The sequence below is a fragment of the Microchirus variegatus genome (genome assembly GCF_963457635.1).
Source record: "Microchirus variegatus genome assembly, chromosome: 23".
NCBI classification, from domain to species: Eukaryota; Metazoa; Chordata; class Actinopteri; order Pleuronectiformes; family Soleidae; genus Microchirus; species Microchirus variegatus.
Window position 1 is genome coordinate 19,005,323 of NC_139824.1, and position 20,876 is coordinate 19,026,198.

General features: G+C 39.4%; 1 protein-coding gene across 1 annotated transcript in view; it reads left to right on the forward strand.

Moving 5' to 3' along the window:
* lcor (ligand dependent nuclear receptor corepressor) overlaps nucleotides 1-18,627 on the forward strand; it is a gene marked incomplete at both ends in the record, with an annotated part of 68,020 nt that extends 49,393 nt beyond the window's left edge. Inside the window, 3 exons of the mRNA XM_083909258.1 lie at nucleotides 7,102-7,617; nucleotides 10,918-11,002; nucleotides 17,508-18,627. Coding sequence (XP_083765384.1) covers nucleotides 7,102-7,617; nucleotides 10,918-11,002; nucleotides 17,508-18,627 — 1,721 coding nt within the window. The remainder of the gene's footprint in view (nucleotides 1-7,101; nucleotides 7,618-10,917; nucleotides 11,003-17,507) is intronic.
* Between the last annotated feature and the right edge of the window lie 2,249 nt (nucleotides 18,628-20,876).

Genomic DNA, 20,876 nt, shown 5'->3' on the forward strand with positions numbered 1-20,876 from the left:
GCATTCATGCAAAAACATGCAGCGGAAGAGAGAGGGAAGAGAGGGAAGAGAGAGAAGAGAGAGGGAAGAGAGAGGGAAGAGAGAAGAGAGAGGGAAGAGAGAGGGAAGAGAGGGAAGAGAGGGAAGAGAGGGAAGAGAGAGAAGAGAGAGGGAAGAGAGAGAAGAGAGAGGGAAGAGAGAGGGGAGAGAGAGGGAAGAGAGGGAAGAGAGAGGGAAGAGAGAGAAGAGAGAGGGAAGAGAGAGGGGAGAGAGAGGGAAGAGAGGGAAGAGAGGGAAGAGAGGAGGGAGAGAGAGGGAAGAGAGGGAAGAGAGAGAAGAGAGAGGGAAGAGAGAGAAGAGAGAGGGAAGAGAGAGGGGAGAGAGAGGGAAGAGAGGGAAGAGAGGGAAGAGAGAGAAGAGAGAGGGAAGAGAGAAGAGAGAAGAGAGAGAGAAGAGAGAGAGAAGAGAGAGGGAAGAGAGAGGGGAGAGAGAGGGGAGAGAGAGGGAAGAGAGGGAAGAGAGAGGGGAGAGAGGAGGAAGAGAGAGAAGAGAGAGGGAAGAGAGGAGGAAGAGAGAGAAGAGAGAGGGAAGAGAGAAGAGAGAAGAGAGAGAGAAGAGAGAGGGAAGAGGGAAGAGAGAAGAGAGAAGAGAGAGGGAAGAGAGAGAAGAGAGAGGGAAGAGAGAAGAGAGAAGAGAGAGGGAAGAGAGAGAAGAGAGAGGGAAGAGAGAGGGGAGAGAGAGGGAAGAGAGGAGGAAGAGAGAAGAGAGAGGGGAGAGAGGGAAGAGAGAGGGGAGAGAGAGGGAAGAGAGGAGGAAGAGAGAAGAGAGGAGGAAGAGAGAGGGGAGAGAGGGAAGAGAGAGGGAAGAGAGGGAAGAGAGAGAAGAGAGAAGAGAGAGGGAAGAGAGAAGAGAGAAGAGAGAGGGAAGAGAGAAGAGAGAAGAGAGAGGGAAGAAAGGAAGAGGCCACTGATGCTCCTGCATTACGACTTTATTTTAGTTCACTGCAAATGTGCTTTTACTCTATAATAATAATAATAATAACAATAATGATAATAATAATAATAATGAGCAATTTCAATAGGTTCCTCCATCTTTGTGTGCGAGGACCCTCATAATAACAATAATGATAATAACAATAAAAATAACAACACTAATAATAATAATAACAATGACAATAATAACACTAACGATAATAATAGCAATAACGGTAATAATAATAATGACAACGATAATAATAATAATACGAGTAATAATATAATAATAATAACAATAACAATAATAGTAATGACAACAATAATATAACAATAACAATAATAATCATAATAAAAACAAAAACGATAATAATAATAATCATAATAACAACAATGACGATAATAATAATAATCATAATAACAACAATGACGATAAGAACAGTCATAATAATAAGATAATAACAACAACAATAATAATAACAACGATAATAAAAACAACAATAACAATTATATTAAAAATAACAGTAATTTTAATAATAGTGATAATTAAAAATAACAGCAATAATAATAGTAATAATAGCAACAATAAGAACAATAATAATAAAAGTAATAATAATAATAAACAAGTCCTTTTAGCTGGTATTTGTTGTCCTATAGCTTGACTGTTGTGTCACAGCAGATGATAATTCCTGACTTCACACTAACCTTGAGCCTGAGGACAGAGAGATGACGACCAATAGAAACTGTCCAAAATGTGTAGGCGACAGCAAAAAGAGAGAAATGTTCTATAAGGTGGAGACGAGGGTTCATCTTTGAAATTGGACGAGTCTTTGCAAAAAATCAATTATACAAAGGACGCACAAGTACACACACACACACACACACACACACACACACACACACACACACACACACACAGTAAATGAATGTGTGTTTTTCTGTAGGTAGACGTACATAAAAAAAACACTCAACATTTATTTTTAAAGCAGTGGACATGAAATGTATGATGGCTTAATAATAATTATAATAATAATAATATTACTAAAGAAACTCATCTGAATCTAAAGGAAAATGGCAGATTGTAAGAAATAAAAGAAGAACTCTAATAAGGAAACAAATGATTAAAAACAAGAAATAATCTGAACTAATAAAAGTCTGTAGAACAGTTAAAATGAGATGATCTCAGTTTAGGATTAAACTCAGATTATAGTTGTCAGGTTTGAATGTTCTACGTTAATCTCACTTTATTTTGCCGTGACTTTTATTATTTATCTTAATTCTAAATTAGTGAGTCATCTTCATTATTATGGTAACGTATTTTCTTGTTGTCCATAATCTAAGCTCATGTGGATCAGAGTGAGTGGATTCACACAAATAGATTATTCATTTCTTTGCAGGGAGAGATTACAGACAATTTACAAACAAAGACATGAAATTCACTTCCAGTCACGATAGAAATCATGAAGACTCTAATCGTGTCTTTGAAGATTTCACACAAAGCTTTTGTGTTAGAGCTGAAACTAATGATCATTTTCTGGATTAATCGATCAGTGATTCATCCAGAAAATGTCAGAAAATCAGTGATCAGTGAGTCTTGTTTTGTCCACAGAATTATTCAGTCTAATGTTTTCTTTTGTTATTTTAGATGCCGAAGAGTCAGAGAAGTTGGTTTAATGATTAAAAACACATTCAATCAAATTAGTTATCGATCAACAATCAATAAATCGTTGCAGTAAAACAGCACTTCAAAAAAAGTCTGAATTATCTTCAAATCTTGTGGTAAAACCACAGCATCTCTGACATTAATGTGATCCCACAGTCATTTTCCAGAAGAAAAGTCAAAATGTATTAGACTTAAATTAGATTTTCATAGCTGAGCCAAACAAAAACCTCCTTATTTCATTTATTAAGCTCAGGAAATTGGATTAAAGTCACAGATGAACGAAGAGATTTAGATCATATTTGAACAAATTTAATAAATGTTTACAGAGTGAACTGTAAAAGTCGTCGTGTCCTCAGGCCGACGATGATTCTGTTGTTTTTGTCCACGAGAGACGGAGGAAACAGAAGTCTGAACAATCAATGATCGCTGATCAATGATCGCTGATCAATGATCACTGATCAATGCAGCTGAACTCACACAGGACACACTGCTGCAGCTGCAGCTGCTGCTGCTGCTGCTGCTGCTGCTGCTGCTGCTGAAGCTGCTGCTGAAGCTGCTGCTAAATATAGACGATCAACACTGAGGCTGATTCTATCAAACAGGTTAAGAACACACAGAGACACAGAGTCACTGATGAACTTTAATTAAGTAATTAGTAATAAACACCTCACAATTTTCAAAAGAAACAAAAAATGACAACTGCACTGTATTCTTATTCTTATTATTATAATTATTATTATTATTATTATAATCATAATAATAATTATTATGATTATTAATAATAATAATCATAATAATCATAATAATCATAATCATAATGTTATTATGATTATTATTATATAATAATGATACCTTTATTTGTATAGCACCTTTAAAAGTTTACAAAGTGCTTTTACATTACATAACAATACATACAGCTGTGGCCTAGTGGTTAGGGCTTGGAGCTCGAGACCGGAAGGTAGCCGGTTCAATCCCCGACCAGTCCGCAGCTGAAGTGCTGTTGAGCAAGGCACTTAACCCCCTCACTGCTCCCCGAGCGCCGCTCACTGGCATGGCAGCTCACTGCGCTGGGTTAGCATGTTCTCCACCTCACTGTGTGCTGTGTGTGTTCACTAACTCATTGCAGAATTGAATTTCCCCTTGCGGGACTTAAAGGGTTCTTAATCTTAATACACACATATAAACGTAATTTATACACATTATCTATAATTAAAACAAACATTAAATTGATTTATAGTTATTACAAAGAAAGAGAAATTAAATAAAAAAATTAAAATGATAAAAAGAGATAAAAAGACATTATTATTATTATAATTATTAAATAATAAAACAAAGCCACAGTGAGATAAAATAAGTCACAGCAGAACCTTGTGTTGTGAGTATGTATTATATAAACTATAATATTTAACCTGTGTTATATTGACATGAAGAAATACACACATATACATATATATATACACGTGTAAACTTGTAGTTATACGTGGTTAAAAAATACATCATTATAAAAACTAGAAGTAACTTGAGATGTTATGAAGTCCAGTTATACATGCCTAAGTGTTATATCTTTTCATATCAATTTTAAACAAAAGCATAAAAGTTGTATTGATTTTATTGATCCTTCGTCCTAATTGGCTAATATTAGTGATATTAATCATCACATATCTGTCTCTGTCGTGAACAAAGCATTTAAAGAATTAAACAGGTTCATTTGATAATGTTTGTCACGTTAAAAGGAACATTTCACGTTGTTATTACCCAGGGTGCACTGTGATGTACACACACACACACACACACACACATTCACTTCCTGTTGACTGCGTCCACTCAGGAAGTTTCCACTCTCAGGGGTGGACGTTAAAATTCCCTAAACTAAAAGTGGAAATGTGTTGTTTTAAATAAAGTAAAGTGCAGCTTCCTGAACTCTCAGAGTTCTTTAACACTGGAGAAGCTGTCGTGTGACACAATGGTCGTTTCCTACAACAATCACAGCTCGTTCACTGACTGCAGCCTTTCTTTTCCTGAGAGACTTCACAACATGGCAGCACATGGACACGCAGACATTTACTGACAAACTAATGCATTCTTGGGCTTTTCTACACATTCAAACAACTCTAAAAATCTAGTATAATCTGTATTTCTTCTCAATTTTCATCCAGATCTGATCCAAATAATAAAAAAGAAAGAAGTGATAACTCTTGTTTTAATGGTGTGAGAATATAAACTCTGTAAATTCTGCCTCTTCACCCTCCTCTTCCTCATCTTCTTCTTCTATCTGCCTTTGTTCCTCCTTCTATTCAATTATTTTCTTTGCCGTTGTTGTTTTTCTACAGTTTGTTTTTGTCAATTCAGCTTCTATTATCAGAGATTGACACCAGGAGAATCTCATTATCGTCTTTGTTTTCTTTATTATCAACGGCTGCTTTATTAAAAAGTCAAGTTTATCTGCGGCGTTAATCCAGTCGTAGAGAAGACGTATGTTTGTGTTTGTCTGAGGAAACAAAGAGTTTAAATGTTAACATTCAGGGATAACTGTGTCATGTGTTGTGGAGCAACATCATCATAATAATCCCGTCCAATACCATTAACGGAGGATTAAGAAATCTATCTGAAACAACAGACGGCAGTAGTTTTTAATCTTTTATCATGATTTTTATCATCACAGCTGACAGTGTTTCATGTTTCAAACTCTCGTTGAGACGCATCCTTCAAACCAGAGTCAGATCTTTATTTAATCTGGTTAAAATATATCTAAAATAAAAACAGTTTGTTTTTGTAATTAAATTATAATAATAATCATTATTTTAAACCCAACACAAGAACAGTTTTGGTTTGGAAATATATATAAATCTTCTATATTTTACATTCATAGATGTGAAATGCATGTTAATATTTAATTACCTTTACTGTCTTAAAGGATTATCTAATCTTATCTAATAGTTTTTGCTTGTGTTTCTCCTCTCTCGCTCTCTGCAGCTCACGATGTGTTCAAGTACCAATCAGAGTTAGAATCAGAGTTAGAATCAGAGAGCATGCTGGGAAATCCTGGCTGTAAAATAGCATCACGGTGGAGGATATTGATTCTTTACATCGCAGCGTAATTGTGATTTCTGGATTATAACATCATTATCTTCAGGGTTAGATTATTTGGGGGCTAATGTATTGTTTGTTGGATTTAGGAGAAAAATCCTGCTGTTTATCAGGAGATAAAAGAGTTGTTTCACTGTTGTTGAACTGGGACAACGGCAGATTATTATAGATTAATAACAAACCAGTGTGTTCAGTGTCTCTGTTTTTAACAGTGATTTAATCCACGTACTGTCGTCGCACAGAGTTTGGACGGATTTATAAAACAATGTCTGTGTGAAAAATAGCTTTAAATATCAACATTAATGTAAAGTCTGAAATAGGACAAAACCAATACTGATAAGATTAGAGATTATAAATGATAAATGATAATAGAGTCCTTTAATCGTCCTGCAGAGGGGAAATTTACAGCGTTACAGCAGCAAGACAATAAAGATGAGGAGAATAAATAATAACAAGATATTAACACTGAGACTATATATATATATACATGTATATAATTACTGCCTAATGAGGCTGATAAACAATTTTTGAAACCAATTTTACAAACAAAAACATCTGTTTAAATACCTTTAAAGTTCATCAATACTTTTCTATTTTTACATGATCCCCAGATCTAATATAAAATTTAATGAATAAAATATGTCTTCTAATGCTGAAATGACCCTCTTTTCTCCTCTTTTCTCCTCTTTTCTCAGTCATTTAGATAAATGTTTGGTAAAGGATTGAAATGAGAGAGTTTCCGTCGTCATAGAGCAGAGCCACACTTTATAATTACTTTAATAATTATTATTACCGTTATACAAGAAGATGTCCAGACTGATAATTGTTAAAAATGTCAAATATCAGCCTCTAATAATAAGTCAGGCTGATCATTGGTTGAGCCTCTGAAGTTAAGGAGATTTGTAGAACTATTGTGTAAAAGTGTAGGTATATGCCAAACATAAGCTATAATATACAGTATATATATATATATATAATATCATACTTTTATTAAATACTGCTTCCGAGTGATTTTTGGATTATTTCAGCCAAAGTATAAAGAGGAAGAAGGTTCTCCATAATCACAGCTTATAGAAATGTAATGTAGAAATAAAAACAATAATAATAATTAATAAAAATATTGATGATAAAATGTGTAGAAGGGGTCGTATTATATAAGTTTATCCTTCTTACTACTCCTTATGTTAGACTGTATTTTGTATGTTTAGTTTTTTGGCAACAAAAAAAAAGTTATTCTTATTATGTTATTATTCATTTTTTTCTTCTCATTATTTCTTTTTGTTGTTGTCGTTATCTTCACGTTTGAGCTAAACTAAACTGAACTGATCCAGGATAACCTCTGACCTCTGACCTCTAACCTCTCACCTCATGTCTTCTCTCCTCTGTGTCTTTTCTCTGCAGAACTCCCCAGTTTCTCAGACCCTCACATTCCACTAGTGGCTCGTGAGATCATGCAGCGAATGATCCGCCAGTTCGCTGCCGAATATACCTCAAAAACTACTCAGGACGACCTGCCCCTGCCCAACGGCACCATGAAGGACCAAAGCCTACCGAGAGCGCCGTCTCTGGCTCCGCCCCCCTGCTCCCCGCCCCCAGCGACGACGACGGCGGCGCCCAGCTCCCCTCCGTCGTCTGCCTCCTCCTCCTCGCCGTCCCCGACTCCTGGGCAGAGCCTCAGCCCCTCCCCCGACAACGCTGACACCGCTGCTACCACCTCAGCACCTGCCTGCACCCAGAGTAACGGAGGAGGAGGAGGAGGAGGAGGAGGAGGAGGAGGAGGAGGAGCAGGGGGAGGAGCTACAGCTGCTGCCTCTGCACAGAACCCCGTCCTCAGCAAACTCCTCATGGCCGACCAGGACGGCCCTCTGGACCTGACCGTAAAGAAGAACCAGGTCGACTCAGAGCCCAGTCAGCAAGGTACTGAAGTCTGCTTCCATTTCTAATTCTCTGCAGGATTATTTTAATCTAACACTGAAACCACGAGATTAAAATATGATCCAGAGGTTCAGACAATAAATAAATCATTAGATCACATGATTTTAATATCATTTACCAATAAAGTCCAACAATTAAAGAATGACTTTGGACAAAAGTAATTGCCAGATATTTTTAATTTAAAGGCGCCATATGTAAGAATGTGGCCAAAAACAGTTACTACACTCAAATTCAAAATACCGAGGTCTTAGGTTTGGTTTTCTCTGCCATTGTAGCTCAGACTAGGGATGGGAATTTCACACATTTTTAGAGTGGATTGTCGAGGTCCACGCGGTCTACACTGTACTACTTCATTTTAGGCTCAAAAACATGGCTGTAATGTCCATTATTTACCATCAGAACAGCGGTAATAAATATGAGGGGCAAAAAAAAGGAAAAAAAAGAGAACTCTCCGCTGGAACGCGTGTGTCGTCACTCGCCAGACGACTCAGGGTTTTGAACCTGCGCTCGTTGTCCACCAGAGTGAAGTACAGTGACCCTGACTGGGTGAGATGCCGTCTTCATTTCCGTAGCGCTTGTGTTATGTCCCACACCCCCGTCCTAAACTTAAGCGCAATATGGAAGTAAATCTGTGACATCTGAGTTTGAATTCGAATTTCTAACACTGAATTTTTTTGCATCGAAATTAGACTTTGAATTTTAAAAACCATCAAATTTCAAGCACTGTTTTTTTTTTTGCCATTCATTTTTTTTTTCAACGTTGAAATAAATTCAGTGTAAAAAAATTTGCTGTCTCAAAAAATTCAGTCGCAAAAAAATTCACTTGCAAAAATTCAGTCGCAAAAAATTCACTTGCAAAAACATCGGATTTTTTGCAACTGAATTTTTTGAGACGTCAAATTTTTTTACACTATTTATTTCAGAGTTGAAAAAAAATCAATGGCAAAAAAAAAAACAGTGCTTGAAATTTGATGGTTTTTAAAATTCAAAGTCTAATTTCGATGCAAAGAAATTCAGTGTTAGAAATTCGAATTGAAACTCTGATGGCACAGATTTACTTCCATAGCGCAACCTCGTTCGCACTGCACGCACACACACACACACACACACACACTTGGACGCCACTCGAGAGAACGAGCCGGTGCACCATCATGTGAGAACACAGAGAGCCTGCACAGCAGGATCACCTTTTCCTGCACAGCTTCCTCAACCTCTGTGGTCGTAAACTTTACGTGTTTGTGACACTTCTACTTTTTTTACTCGTCATTTTTTTGTCGAGGTGCGCACGTGTCGATTGTCGATCGATTTGTTCGACAAAAAAGTCCCATCCCTAGCTCAGACGTAACTGGCAGCTGAGACTCTACTGACTGCATTGATTGGTAGACTGCAAAATGGTCTTTTTTGTTGTTGTTGCGTCTTGTTTTCTTGCTTCTTTTCGACCTTTGCTGCAGCAGCAGTCACCAGACACTTGATTTAACATATAACAGTGAGTATAAAGTAGGTGGATGGTCTGGAGCTCTGGCAGATGCTGGTGGTTTCAGTCTGATTTAATCAGCAGAGCAGCAGGCGGTCGCTGCATGATCAGGTCTAAAGCCTCGGCTCATTGTTTCAACGTTCGCCCACTTTAACAGCAGCTCACTGTAAACCTGCTTCATTTGAATCAACAGATTTAGGCGTCATCGTTTACTGTCTTCACACACGTTCTCACTCATTAAACATTAAACACCTTTTTTTAGATGAATTCAGACTCAGATTCTCCTCAAAGCTGCATCAGAAACACACACACGGTCCTTTAAATGACAGAGGAAACATTTACAAGTCAAGGTTTACTTGTTTAGCAGCTTTAAAATACAAGATATAAATGTATTAATATCCTCTCTCTATATAAATAACGTATATAATGTATTGTTCATGTCGTTCCTTTAAAATTACACCAAATATATTCTGTTTATTGGACTTTAATGGGTTATTTCTGATGATCTTGTCGTCATTATAACTGCTTTGTAACTATTATGGTACACACACACACACACAGTTCTTGTGTCCATATTCTGTGACATAAAGACACTTTTTGTTTTTAATATTCTCTCTTTTGCCAGATTAAATGATAAAAAGCTGCTGCAGATTAGCGACGAGGTCACAAAGGTCAGCTGCACTTTAGGGATTACAACAACAAACACACACAGAGAGGCCGTGTGTTTTTAAATGTGTGTGTGTGTGTGCGCGTGTGTGTGTTCTCAGTTTATTTAAAGAGAATATTGTTCTGAAAAAACTCACTCAAGTTTGACGAAGAGAAAATTAGTTTTTCCTGACTTTCTGACACACAAACACACACACACACACACCCCCATACACGCACACACACACACACACACACACACACACACACACACACACACACACACACACACACACACACACACACACACACACACGTTTCCATGCATTAATAACTAAATATTCTCATTTTCACCAAACCTTTATTTGTCTCAGCTGATGTACACAGTGATATAATGATGATGATGATGATGATGATGATTTGGTGGTTGTCATGGTTACAGTGTCCTCACACACACACACACACACACACATTATTGTTCCTGTTGTTTAGTTTGGTGAACATCAGACGAGAAACTCAATATAAAACAATAATGTCATAATGAATGAATGTGTCGAACTGATTAGATCTAAAATTATCATCAGGAAGTAAATATCAAGGTGCATTATGGGTAATAAGGGAGAAGCAGAACGTTTTCATGAATTCTGATTCTTTAGAGTGAAAGTTTCTTTCAGTTAAACACTAACTTCACTAAATCCATGGTCAAACATCAATGTATTGACTTTTTCTTTACACCATATTCATGTTACATATCAGTGTATTTTTATCTCCTTTTCTACCCTTTTACACATTTCACCTTCTTTTCTTTCTTTTCACTAACTTCTTCTTCTTCCTCTCATTGTTTTGGTCATGAATTGATTTCCTTTACCTTGAATCTTTGATTTCAGGTCTTTTTGAGTCTGTTTTTTATTAATTATAAATGAATAATGCTTTATTTAATGTACGATTACATAATAACTAATAAAAAGATATTTGGTCTTAACAAATACATGAAGTTTCACACACAAAACCAACAGATTTATTTTACACAACGATGTTAAATGGTTTTACTGCGACAGATTCTAGTGTAATAATTATTAATGTACGCGTTTCTTCATCTTTCTGTGTTTTCTTTACAGTAAAATGACTGAATAATGTTGTTGTTGTTGTTGTTGTTGTTTCAGACGGCGTCCTGGACCTCTCCACCAAGAAGAACCTCAGCTCAGACAAAACCTCGACCGGCTTCATCACTGCTCCTGGGGTCAAAGGGTAAGATGACAGGATTAGTCCAGAGGCGGTTCTAGAGTCTGTAGGGGCCCTGAGCAAAAATTCCCAGGGGGCCCTTCCTTCTGACCAGTGTTCATCATTATTATTATGTTAGAAATAATCTCACACCAAAGAAAAATGTATGAAGTCAAAAGGTTTTTTTATTCCAAATGAATGAAATAACATGGAAAAACCTTGTTATTGTTAATATTGAAAATATGTAAAGAATAAAAAACTGTAAATAACTTTTTTTAAAACCTCGTAAAGAAATGCACATTACACTGTAAAGAACCCACATTATAAGACAATATAAATATATAGAACAATAAAATACTGTAACTTAGTAAAATATATTACACTGTTAATAACTTGCAGAACGATAACTTTGCACGGTTCGAGCGTGAGGTGGGATCATGCGATGGGGTTAACCCATGGGGCCCCTAACCCTTTAGGGAGGTTTCCTACTGAGATGTCATTGCAAATCAGTCATCTCAAAAACAGCCCTCAGGCTCCAAGTGTCGGGGGCCCCCCGTCAGCCCGGGGCCCCAAGCAGTTGCCTGCCCTGCCTGTTCACAAGCTGCGCCTCTGGATTAGTCAAACTGTGCCTGAATCTACTCTGGAGAAGTTAAAGAGCTCCTTGTAGTCGCTGTAGAAGATGATGATGATAATGTTGACTTTGTGGAAACGGTGAATCAAAGGTTCTCGGTTTCTTCTTCTGTGTTTTTGGGGGCGTGTTCTTCCTGCAGGCTCCTCCCACGTCTCACACACTTTTATCGGTTTGCTTCAGCCGATTAATTCAGAATCTGCTCTCGTCCGTCTCACGGCGTCCAGGTGTTGATAATAATTCAAACCCACCCGTGCAGCTCAGAGGTGAAGTTCAACATCAGAGCTCGTCAGACTCTTGACGGAGGTTCGACTGCTTCTGAGCGTCAGTGTCTTTATTGACGAGGCTCTGCCTCAGCCTGATGGTTTATTGATGAGCATGAGCTCGTCTGCCTTCAAGTCATGTTTGAATCACGGTTCTTAGCTCGGCTGCATCAGGAGGGAGTCGACGATCAGCGCTGATCGACGCGGCCAGAAATACTTTTGATCTGTAGGTCAGAGATGATTAAAGCTCTAAGGTTTGGATAAAAGCTCCAAATGCATCAGTAACTGTGATGTAAGACGTGAAAGAGAGGCATCATCATGACTAATGTTCTTCAAGGTGAAGCTAAAGTTCTTTTGATGACAGAGATTCAGTCTTTTTTGGTTGTTCTTTAGCCGTTGTGTCTCTGTGATGGACCGGTGGTCTGTCCACGGTGTGACCGCAGAACCCCACGACCCTCACATGGAGGGTAAAGTGGTAAACTCTTAGAAATAAGGGTTCCAAAAGGGTTCTTCTACAAGGGCTGAGGTTCTATCTGGAACCATTTGCTTCTGAAAATCCCTTTACCAAAGAAAGAGTTTTTCAAGGGTTCTTGGTAACACTAATGGTTCCAGTAAGAACCATTTGGATCCAGAGAACCCTTTAAAACCCCTTTCCTGAATAAAGGGTTTAAAAAGAGGTTCTACCTGGAGCCAAAAAGGGTTCTCCTATGAGGACAAGCCAAAGAACCTTATATGGTTCTACTTAGCACTTTTATTGCTAAGCGTGTAGCAAATGGATGGATTTAGCCTTTGTTTTTGGACTTTGGTAAAGACTGATCACAGTTTACAGAACAAGCCTGATCACATTCATTGGATTGACTTAAAGTGGTTAAGATTCTCTGGTTTAACTAGTTTTTATTTAATAATCTCTTTGGTTTCTTGTGTTTCTACCAAATCTCAGCCTGAGTTTGGATGTTTTCATCCCCAGTGAGATGATTGAAATGTTTGAAACGACTCAGTGAAGGTTCGTTCTGAACGATCACAGCCTTGAGTTTGTGTTAAGAATGTTTAGTAAATGTGTGAAAGCTTCAAATGTGCCGGGTTTTTTGTGTGTTTTTCTGTCACCAGACTGATCGTAGAGACGACTGAGGTCACGTTAATGATTCAGATTTTCTCAGAATTGATCGTCGCCGCAGAAAAATGCTTCAGCCGTTCTTCATCAGCAGCTGTTTGGGTTTTCATAACATCCTCCGTGGATCGTTCTGAATGATTAAATATATATATATCACATGAAGCTGTTCTGAGGCAGCGGTTACAAGACTTTACTCTTTACTCTGGCGTTAGATATCAGATAAATACTGAGGTAGAATCATTTGAAAAACAGAGATTTGTCTTTGTGACTTGATCATAATATAAACCTCAGTATAGTTATAGCTGCTCTCACATGTTACTCCTGGTCTTAACAGGTTTTTCCACAGCAGTGAACGACCTGAACGACCTGCTGTTTCTCTGCAGGAGCTGAACCATCACAATAACCCAGAGCTAAATGAGCAGCAGAACCTTCAGCTCCTCAGGACTCAGGAGTTTCCTGAGTTTCCTCTGCGTCTCTAATGATCGCCTTGTGAATTATTTACAGCGAGAGGAGGAGGCGGAGCCTCTGTGTCCACCACCCCCCCCCCCCCCCCTCCCTGACAGGCTCACAACCTTTAATATGAAATAATTATCTGATTATCTGACTGCACATGCGGGCAAAGGTTCAGTTTTATTATCTATATTATTTGACATATTTCACATATAAATGACCTTTCTAATAAATAATTCACGTTGCTGTATTTTTACTTAAATAACAAGAAGACCTGAGCAGGATCGGCTTCATCGATTTTCAAGGAGTTAAAGAAAGTACGATTAAAAGCTTTAGAATTAATAAAACAATACAACAAATATGACAAGAATTAGCAAAAATAAGGACACATTTCAAATTAAAACTTAACAGAGTAGAAACATATAGAGTTTGAACATCTGGACAAGATCTGAATGGATGTGATATGGATACACTCTTAGAAATAAAAGTGCTCAGTAGAACCATATTATGGTTCTACTGAGCACTTTTATTTCTATAAGGTTCTTCAGCTTGTCCTCATAGGAGAACCCTTTTGGAGGGTTCCACCAAGAACCTTTTTAAACCCTTTATTCAGGAAAGGAGTTTTAAAGGGTTCTCTGGATCAAAATGGTTCTTACTGGAAACATTAGTGTTACCAAGAACCCTTGAAAAACTCTTTCTTTGGTTAAAGGGGTTTTCAGAAGCAAATGGATCCAGATAGAACCTCAGCCCTTTTAGAAGAACCCTTTTGGAACCCTTATTTCTAAGAATGCACCGCTTTATCCTCCATGTGAGGGTCGTGGGGTTCTGTGGTCACACCGTGGACAGACCACCAGTCCATCACAGAGACACAACGGCTGAAGAACAACCAAAAAAGACTGAATCTCTGTCATCAAAAGAAAGAACCCTTGAAAAACAAATGGTTCCAGGTAGAACCTCAGCCTTTGTAGAAGAACACTTTTGGAACCCTTATTTCTTAGAGTCTAAAATATATGAAATTAGAATGAAATCTTGACAAAATGCTTCATAAACCAGTGACTCTGTTGTGTAGAGAACAGTCTGTCAGTCCATTCCAGCGGATCCTCGTCTGTTATGTATATTTATTTCATGATGATTGCACGCTCACTGTAACAGAACGCTCCATTAGACGACAGACTCTTGTTAACCCTGTAGTGTTTGCAGCTCGTGAACCTCCCACTGTGATAATCTGTCTTAAATCTCCTGCTGAGGACTCCCCACCACGCACACTCACACTCACTGTAGCTCTGCACAACACACACATATATATATATATATATATATAGATACTGTATGTATGTCTCGAGTTTCTTCTCCTCGTCGCCATCTATAGGAGGCGCTTTGAAACGCTCCGACAGAGTCCATCCCCTGTTGCTATAGTTACTTAACAGTAGGGACACAGTGCAGTGGTTCAAGTGCAGACACTTTGCATTTAAGTGTGTGTTTGAGCAGCAGAGACGGTTTTCAGAGAATGTGAAACATTGACATGCAAAATGCTCATGGACCAAGGATTATTGTTGCCGCTGTAGCTTCAGCGATAGTTTCTCCAGCGTTATTGACGCTATAGGAGAAATCTAAGAAATTACAACTGAACATGAACAATAAGTTTAAAAGACACCACATACCATAGGATATGACATGTGTGTCCTTCAATGATTCAAGAGAATCATTTCAAATATGGCTGATGAGTTCACTGAGACTGAGACTAAAGAGAAGCTCATTTGATTTTGATGTTCAGAGGTCAAAGGTGAAGTTACAGTGACCCTGCAGACAATTATATGTTATATATTGTCAATACGACACCTCAGGGACACTTTAAATATAGAAATGTTCCTTAGACTCTCATTTGAACTTTAAATTCTTCAAATCTAAAGTCTAAATTTTGTCAAACTCATTTTCTTCCTTGTTAAAATGGAAATACACCTTCATAGATACATGACTTCTTCTTAATTTATAGGGAAATCTTAGGTCCATGATGTTCAATATGGAGAAGAAGAACCTGTATCTGACATTAGCTTAAGCAGAGATTATAGTTAGGTTTAAACCCAGGATCACTGCCTCTTAGACGTCTCTTCTTCTTCTCGTTACATTATTAAATACCTTAAATAGAAACTGCTTGTGCGTGCACAGTGTAGTACTCACGTTTGGAATGCGTCCTGGAAGTCTCATGCTGCAAATGCACCTCAGAACCATCTGCCTTTCGCGCTGGAGCTCGTCCACCGTGTCAAAATGGCCGCCCCCTCGGCGTGAATGTCTTTTTTGGAAAAGAGTAAAAGAATCAGTTGGAGCCAAATCAAGAGAGGAAGTAGGTTTGGTTTGGCAGCGTTTGGTGTGAACTCTGCCAAGAAACCCTGAGCGTCTTCATCTCAGTGTTGTGTTGATAGAGGAACCTCATTATTATTGTTATTATCATCATCTCACTACAGTTCAGGCTTCTTTAAACCTGCACTAAATAATATGGCAGTTAACAATCTGACCCTGGGTCATCAACTCTGTTCTGACAATCAATTAAAGTCCAGTTTATTTGTGTCATGTCGAATCATCACAATTACAAACAACAGAGAAAAAAACTGTGACAGAACCACTCAGTCACAGATGTTACTACATCTATATATGAAGCTTATGAAGCTTGAGCCTCAGAACTGGGATCAGTTCATAGTGTTTCTCTTCAAAAATGTCCATAAACAGCATCATTTTAAATCACTGATGTACATCTTGCTTCAGCTTAGGTTCATGATATAACATCATATTACTCTGTTGTCTTTATAATAAATGCAGACATTACTCCAGCGTTTTAAAGCCACAAAAACTGAGAAGTTCTTTGGAAATGACTGTGATGAAATGATGTTAACTGATGAGTTCTTACTCTTACTTTGACGATCAACTCAATCAAATCTTTGTTTGTGGCAGTTTAAACTTCCAGTATTGTACCTGAATGTGTACTGAATGTGTACTAAAACTTGTAGTAATGGAGGGTCGGCTGTTACCCTGTTAGCCCATTGTGTTCACTGCAGAGGTCAAAGTCACTATTTTTAATTAGAAACAAATTCTAAGAGCATTTTACATTTTTAATGAAAACATTGTAGCCTCAGTGTGTGTGTGTGTGTGTGTGTGTGTGTGTGTGTGTGTGTGTGTGTCACCCCCCCCCCCCCTCAAGGTCAGCTGGGATTGACTCCAGCTCCAGTTGTGATGATAATAAGTAGAATTTATGTATGAGTGGATTCATCAGATTTATGTGTGTAATTAGGACTTCTTTCACAGCCATGGAATTTCCCTGAGAGTGTCTTGATTGCATTATTATTATATCACACACACACACACACACGCCCCCTACAGTTGTACTTGCAGATGACAGCAGCAGAAATCCACGCAGACTTTTACGTGTCTTTGTTTTTGCTTAAATACTCGGAGGAAACACATTCATCCTGTCACTCAAACTCACTCACACTAAGCATGAATGTAGAGTTGTGACAGTTACTTGTTATTGTCGCGGCGTTTCATTGTTATTGTAATAACTGCAGCAGACGTCATGCATTTTAAAGAACATAAGTCAAGATTTAATGATGACATTATTAACGTCTTGATTCTGTCAGTTTAAATTGATTTTTAATAATAATGTGCACTTTAAATAAGTGACTGTTAATGTTCTTTTTGTGCTGTATTTTACAGTTTTACTGATAAAATTACACATGTATTATTTACTGCAGTTGTTAGATATTCAACACAGTAAACATCTCACGTTTTTTCATAGTTGACCTGACTTTTATAAAATAATGAAAGCTGTTGAATAATGAAAGCAATATTGTTGCTGGTAAAATATAATTTGAAAATGTCATTAATGTGTGATTTTCTCATATTGACTGAATAACTAAATTATGGGTTCGCAAATTCTAAATCCAATAATTAATTTCTTAACTGTGTGTGACTCTAATCCCTGATATAATCTATAATCTCAAAATGGAAAATATGGCGTGTGCAGAAGAATCAGTTAAAGAAATGTCCGTCAGTAATCCTGAATCGTCTCCTGTGTCTTTCTTTATCTAGACATCCAGTCAGTGTGGAGCAGAGTCTGTCAGAGGTGGACGAGGAGGACGGACTGAGGGACAACTACGTCACCTCCAACTCCTTCAAACCTCCGCTCGCTCGCTCCCTTCGCATCAAGGAAGAACTCCTCAGCCACAAGCACCGTCTGCTGAGCCAGCCCGCTGCCCTCTCATTGGCCAATCTGGAGTCAGCTGGCTTGCTCAACCACGTCCAGTCCCATTCCTTGCTCGGCCACAAGGGCTCTTCCTCGTTCTGGGGAAGCAAAGCTCACCTGGAAAGCCTGATGAAGCTAAAACAGGCCAGCGGAGCTTTGAGCGGGGCTCTCAGTGACCTCAAAGACCTGCCAACGTTCCTGGAGAATCACCACCTCAACCACCACGGAGCCTACTCCATCAAGAGCTCCCTGCACCATCACCACAATCAGGTCTCCAAGGCCCAACATCACCACCAAAACGAGGCCAAGCGAGACCACGGCCACTCGCCTCCTGTCGACCTGAAGATCCCACAGGTCCGGGGCATGGATCTGTCCTGGGACTCCCACGCTTCTGAGCTCTTCAGCTATGGCACAATGGGCGTTGGCGGTGGTGTTCACGAGAACAACCTCAGCCGGAAGCTGAGAGCCATCCTGCCCAAACAGAACCGCCGAGGAGGAAGCCTCGGAAGCTTGCTGGATGGAGCGGCTGAATACTGGACCTCTGATTTGGAGCATTCCATCTCCGGGCCGGCGTACTCCACCTCTGACGTGGAAGGAGACCCGAGCTCCAAGCAGCCAAGGAAGAAGAGGGGTCGGTATCGCCAGTACAACAGCGAGATCCTGGAGGAGGCCATAGGGGTGGTGATGAGCGGGAAGATGAGCGTGTCCAAGGCGCAGAACATGTACGGCATCCCGCACAGCACCCTGGAGTACAAGGTCAAAGAGCGCATGGGAACCCTGAAGAACCCCCCAAAGAAGAAGCTCAAGCTCATGATGAAGATGGAAGCTGCAGGACAGGATTTCCCCGCCGAGTTGGAGAACATGCCTAATTCAAGCCCTCAGGAGGACGTCCTGCCTCTGGCTGCTGCAGAGCTCAAGGACCACGTAAAACAAGAGGTCGATGACAATTTCAAACCAATCGACTAAAGGACTTAAACACGCAAACCTCAGTCAAAGGACCTGAGTGACCTGAAAACACGGATGGGGCTTCATTTGTGCCAATTTATTTTGCAGCATCTGTGTGAGCACAAACGCAGGGAAAACACGAGGAGGATTCTTAAAACAAACTGGAGAGAAACAACTGATCCAACGGTATTTAACGAAGCGTCCAAATGAGCGACGCCATACGAGCATTTGTTTGGCTTTTATATCCAGAGGCCCAACAAATGCAGCTAAAGACATTAGTTCAAAGACAATTAACGAAATTTCCTTAAGCATGCTGATAATCCCTCACCCAAACACCCAACAGCCCTTCTTTCTGAACTCGATACTGAACCATTGCTGCGTCTGAACGCAGTCTGGGCTTTGGACTATTCCAATTTGGGGAGAAAACGGGGGGGAAGGTTGAAAATTAACTCACAAATTTTGTCCCTTTATCCCTCCCCCCCCCCCTCTCATGGATTTACTAGCTGATAATTGGTAAGTGAAATGTCTTTTCCATTTGAAGCCAACTGTAAAGTTTAATCATGCCGCTGATATTCCTCACTCGGGTTCTGAATCAAAGCCCATCCTCTTATTGCCAGGTAGCCATGATGCTTTAACTGCAAACCTTTACTTTCCTCCTGAAGATGTTCTGCTAATCTCTGTGTGAATGAAAGCAACGTTGACCCCGTCCTTTTTGAACTAGAAGAGACACAAAGAGTCATTCAGGGATGCATGTCTGAGTTTAGTGGACACTACTGACTTCTACAACTGACTCCTTCTCCTCCATCCTTTTCCTTCGTATTCCTTTATTTTTTTTTTGCTTTCTTTTGCACTACACTTTGGCTCTGGCGCTTACAGACCAGGTTACCTCGGCATTGTTGCCCTCGCATCATGCACTTATTATGGTCTGTTTTTCAAGCCCAGTCACAACCTCGCAGTAGGTCCGTGGTGCGCGTCGCCTGCAAAACACTGATCCCTGATCAGATTTCCGAGGCCGTTTCACTCTCTTTTTTTTTGCCAATGGACGAGTGGCGGCGTGATCTGATCACGGATCAGTTTGAAGGCGGAACGCTCCCTCATGGACCTCCATCAGTGTCTCACTGCTGATCCTTGAACGCCGGCGATGCCTTCAGGTTCCCCCTCAGAACGGTGTCTGAAGTGAGGTCATCGCGTCACGGTCATCTCTGAGCGTCAAAGGCCTTTTAGGATCAGAATGTGAAACTCTGCTGCTAAACAGCTGATTATCTATCTGCTAGCTTTAGCTAGCTTTAGCTAACAACAACAACACATCTCTGTTGTCTTTATTTTTCTCCTTTTTCTAATCAAACTAAGCCGAAGCAGCTTAGCTGGTGACTTTGAAAATGAAATTATCTCCCTCTGACGTCAAAGACGACAACAATGTGCATTTATAATGTGTGGGGGGGGGGGTTCCTTTCAGGTGGTGGGTGGGCACATATGCATTAGGGAGGTGTAGTTGATAGAGCTGAGGAAAAGGCAGATTTTAATATATTCTAAGTTATTATGACTGATTACGTCAAAGCCAATCCGTGATTGTGGGTGATTTGACTTTGTCCTCATTTTTAAACTCAGGGTAACTGAGGCAGATGATGATGTGAGTTTGGAATCTTTCCTCTTGGACCTATAGTAGACAGACAGACAGACAGACAGACAGACAGGCAGACAGACAGACAGACACACACACACACACCTCTGGCTGACGTCCTCAGACCTGCAGAGGAATCACGGAAAAAGAAAGAAGTCAAAATGCTGACGATAGATTTAGTGATGGAAACATGCGGCGCTAAACCTCTAATATCTAATAAAGCACTTTTCAGACACAGAGATTCATGTGGTTGAGGCTGTTGCAGTGAAGATCTACTCTGATTCTCTGAGGGATTCAGAGCAGGTGATAAAGCTTTAGTGTGTGAAGACTTTCCCAGAACTGCAGCTTTGACCCAAACCACTGCTCCTTTATTCTCAGTCATTTTTACCTCCAAACTATTTTGAAAAAAAAAAGACTGATTGAAGGTTGAAGAAGTTGAAGATGTTGAGTTTCCGTGGCGTTGTCTCGTCTCGCTCTCTCAGCATCATTGTTGAATCCCTCAGAGACGCAGAGGTCGATGTTTCTCAGCCTGAATGAGACGACAAAAGCAGTTTATTAGTTGTTGTTTTTGTCTATTTTGCTGTTGGTTAAATGTTGCTCTCGGTTTCTAAAACACTGCCTGGTGCTCACACAGTGTGAGGATTTTACC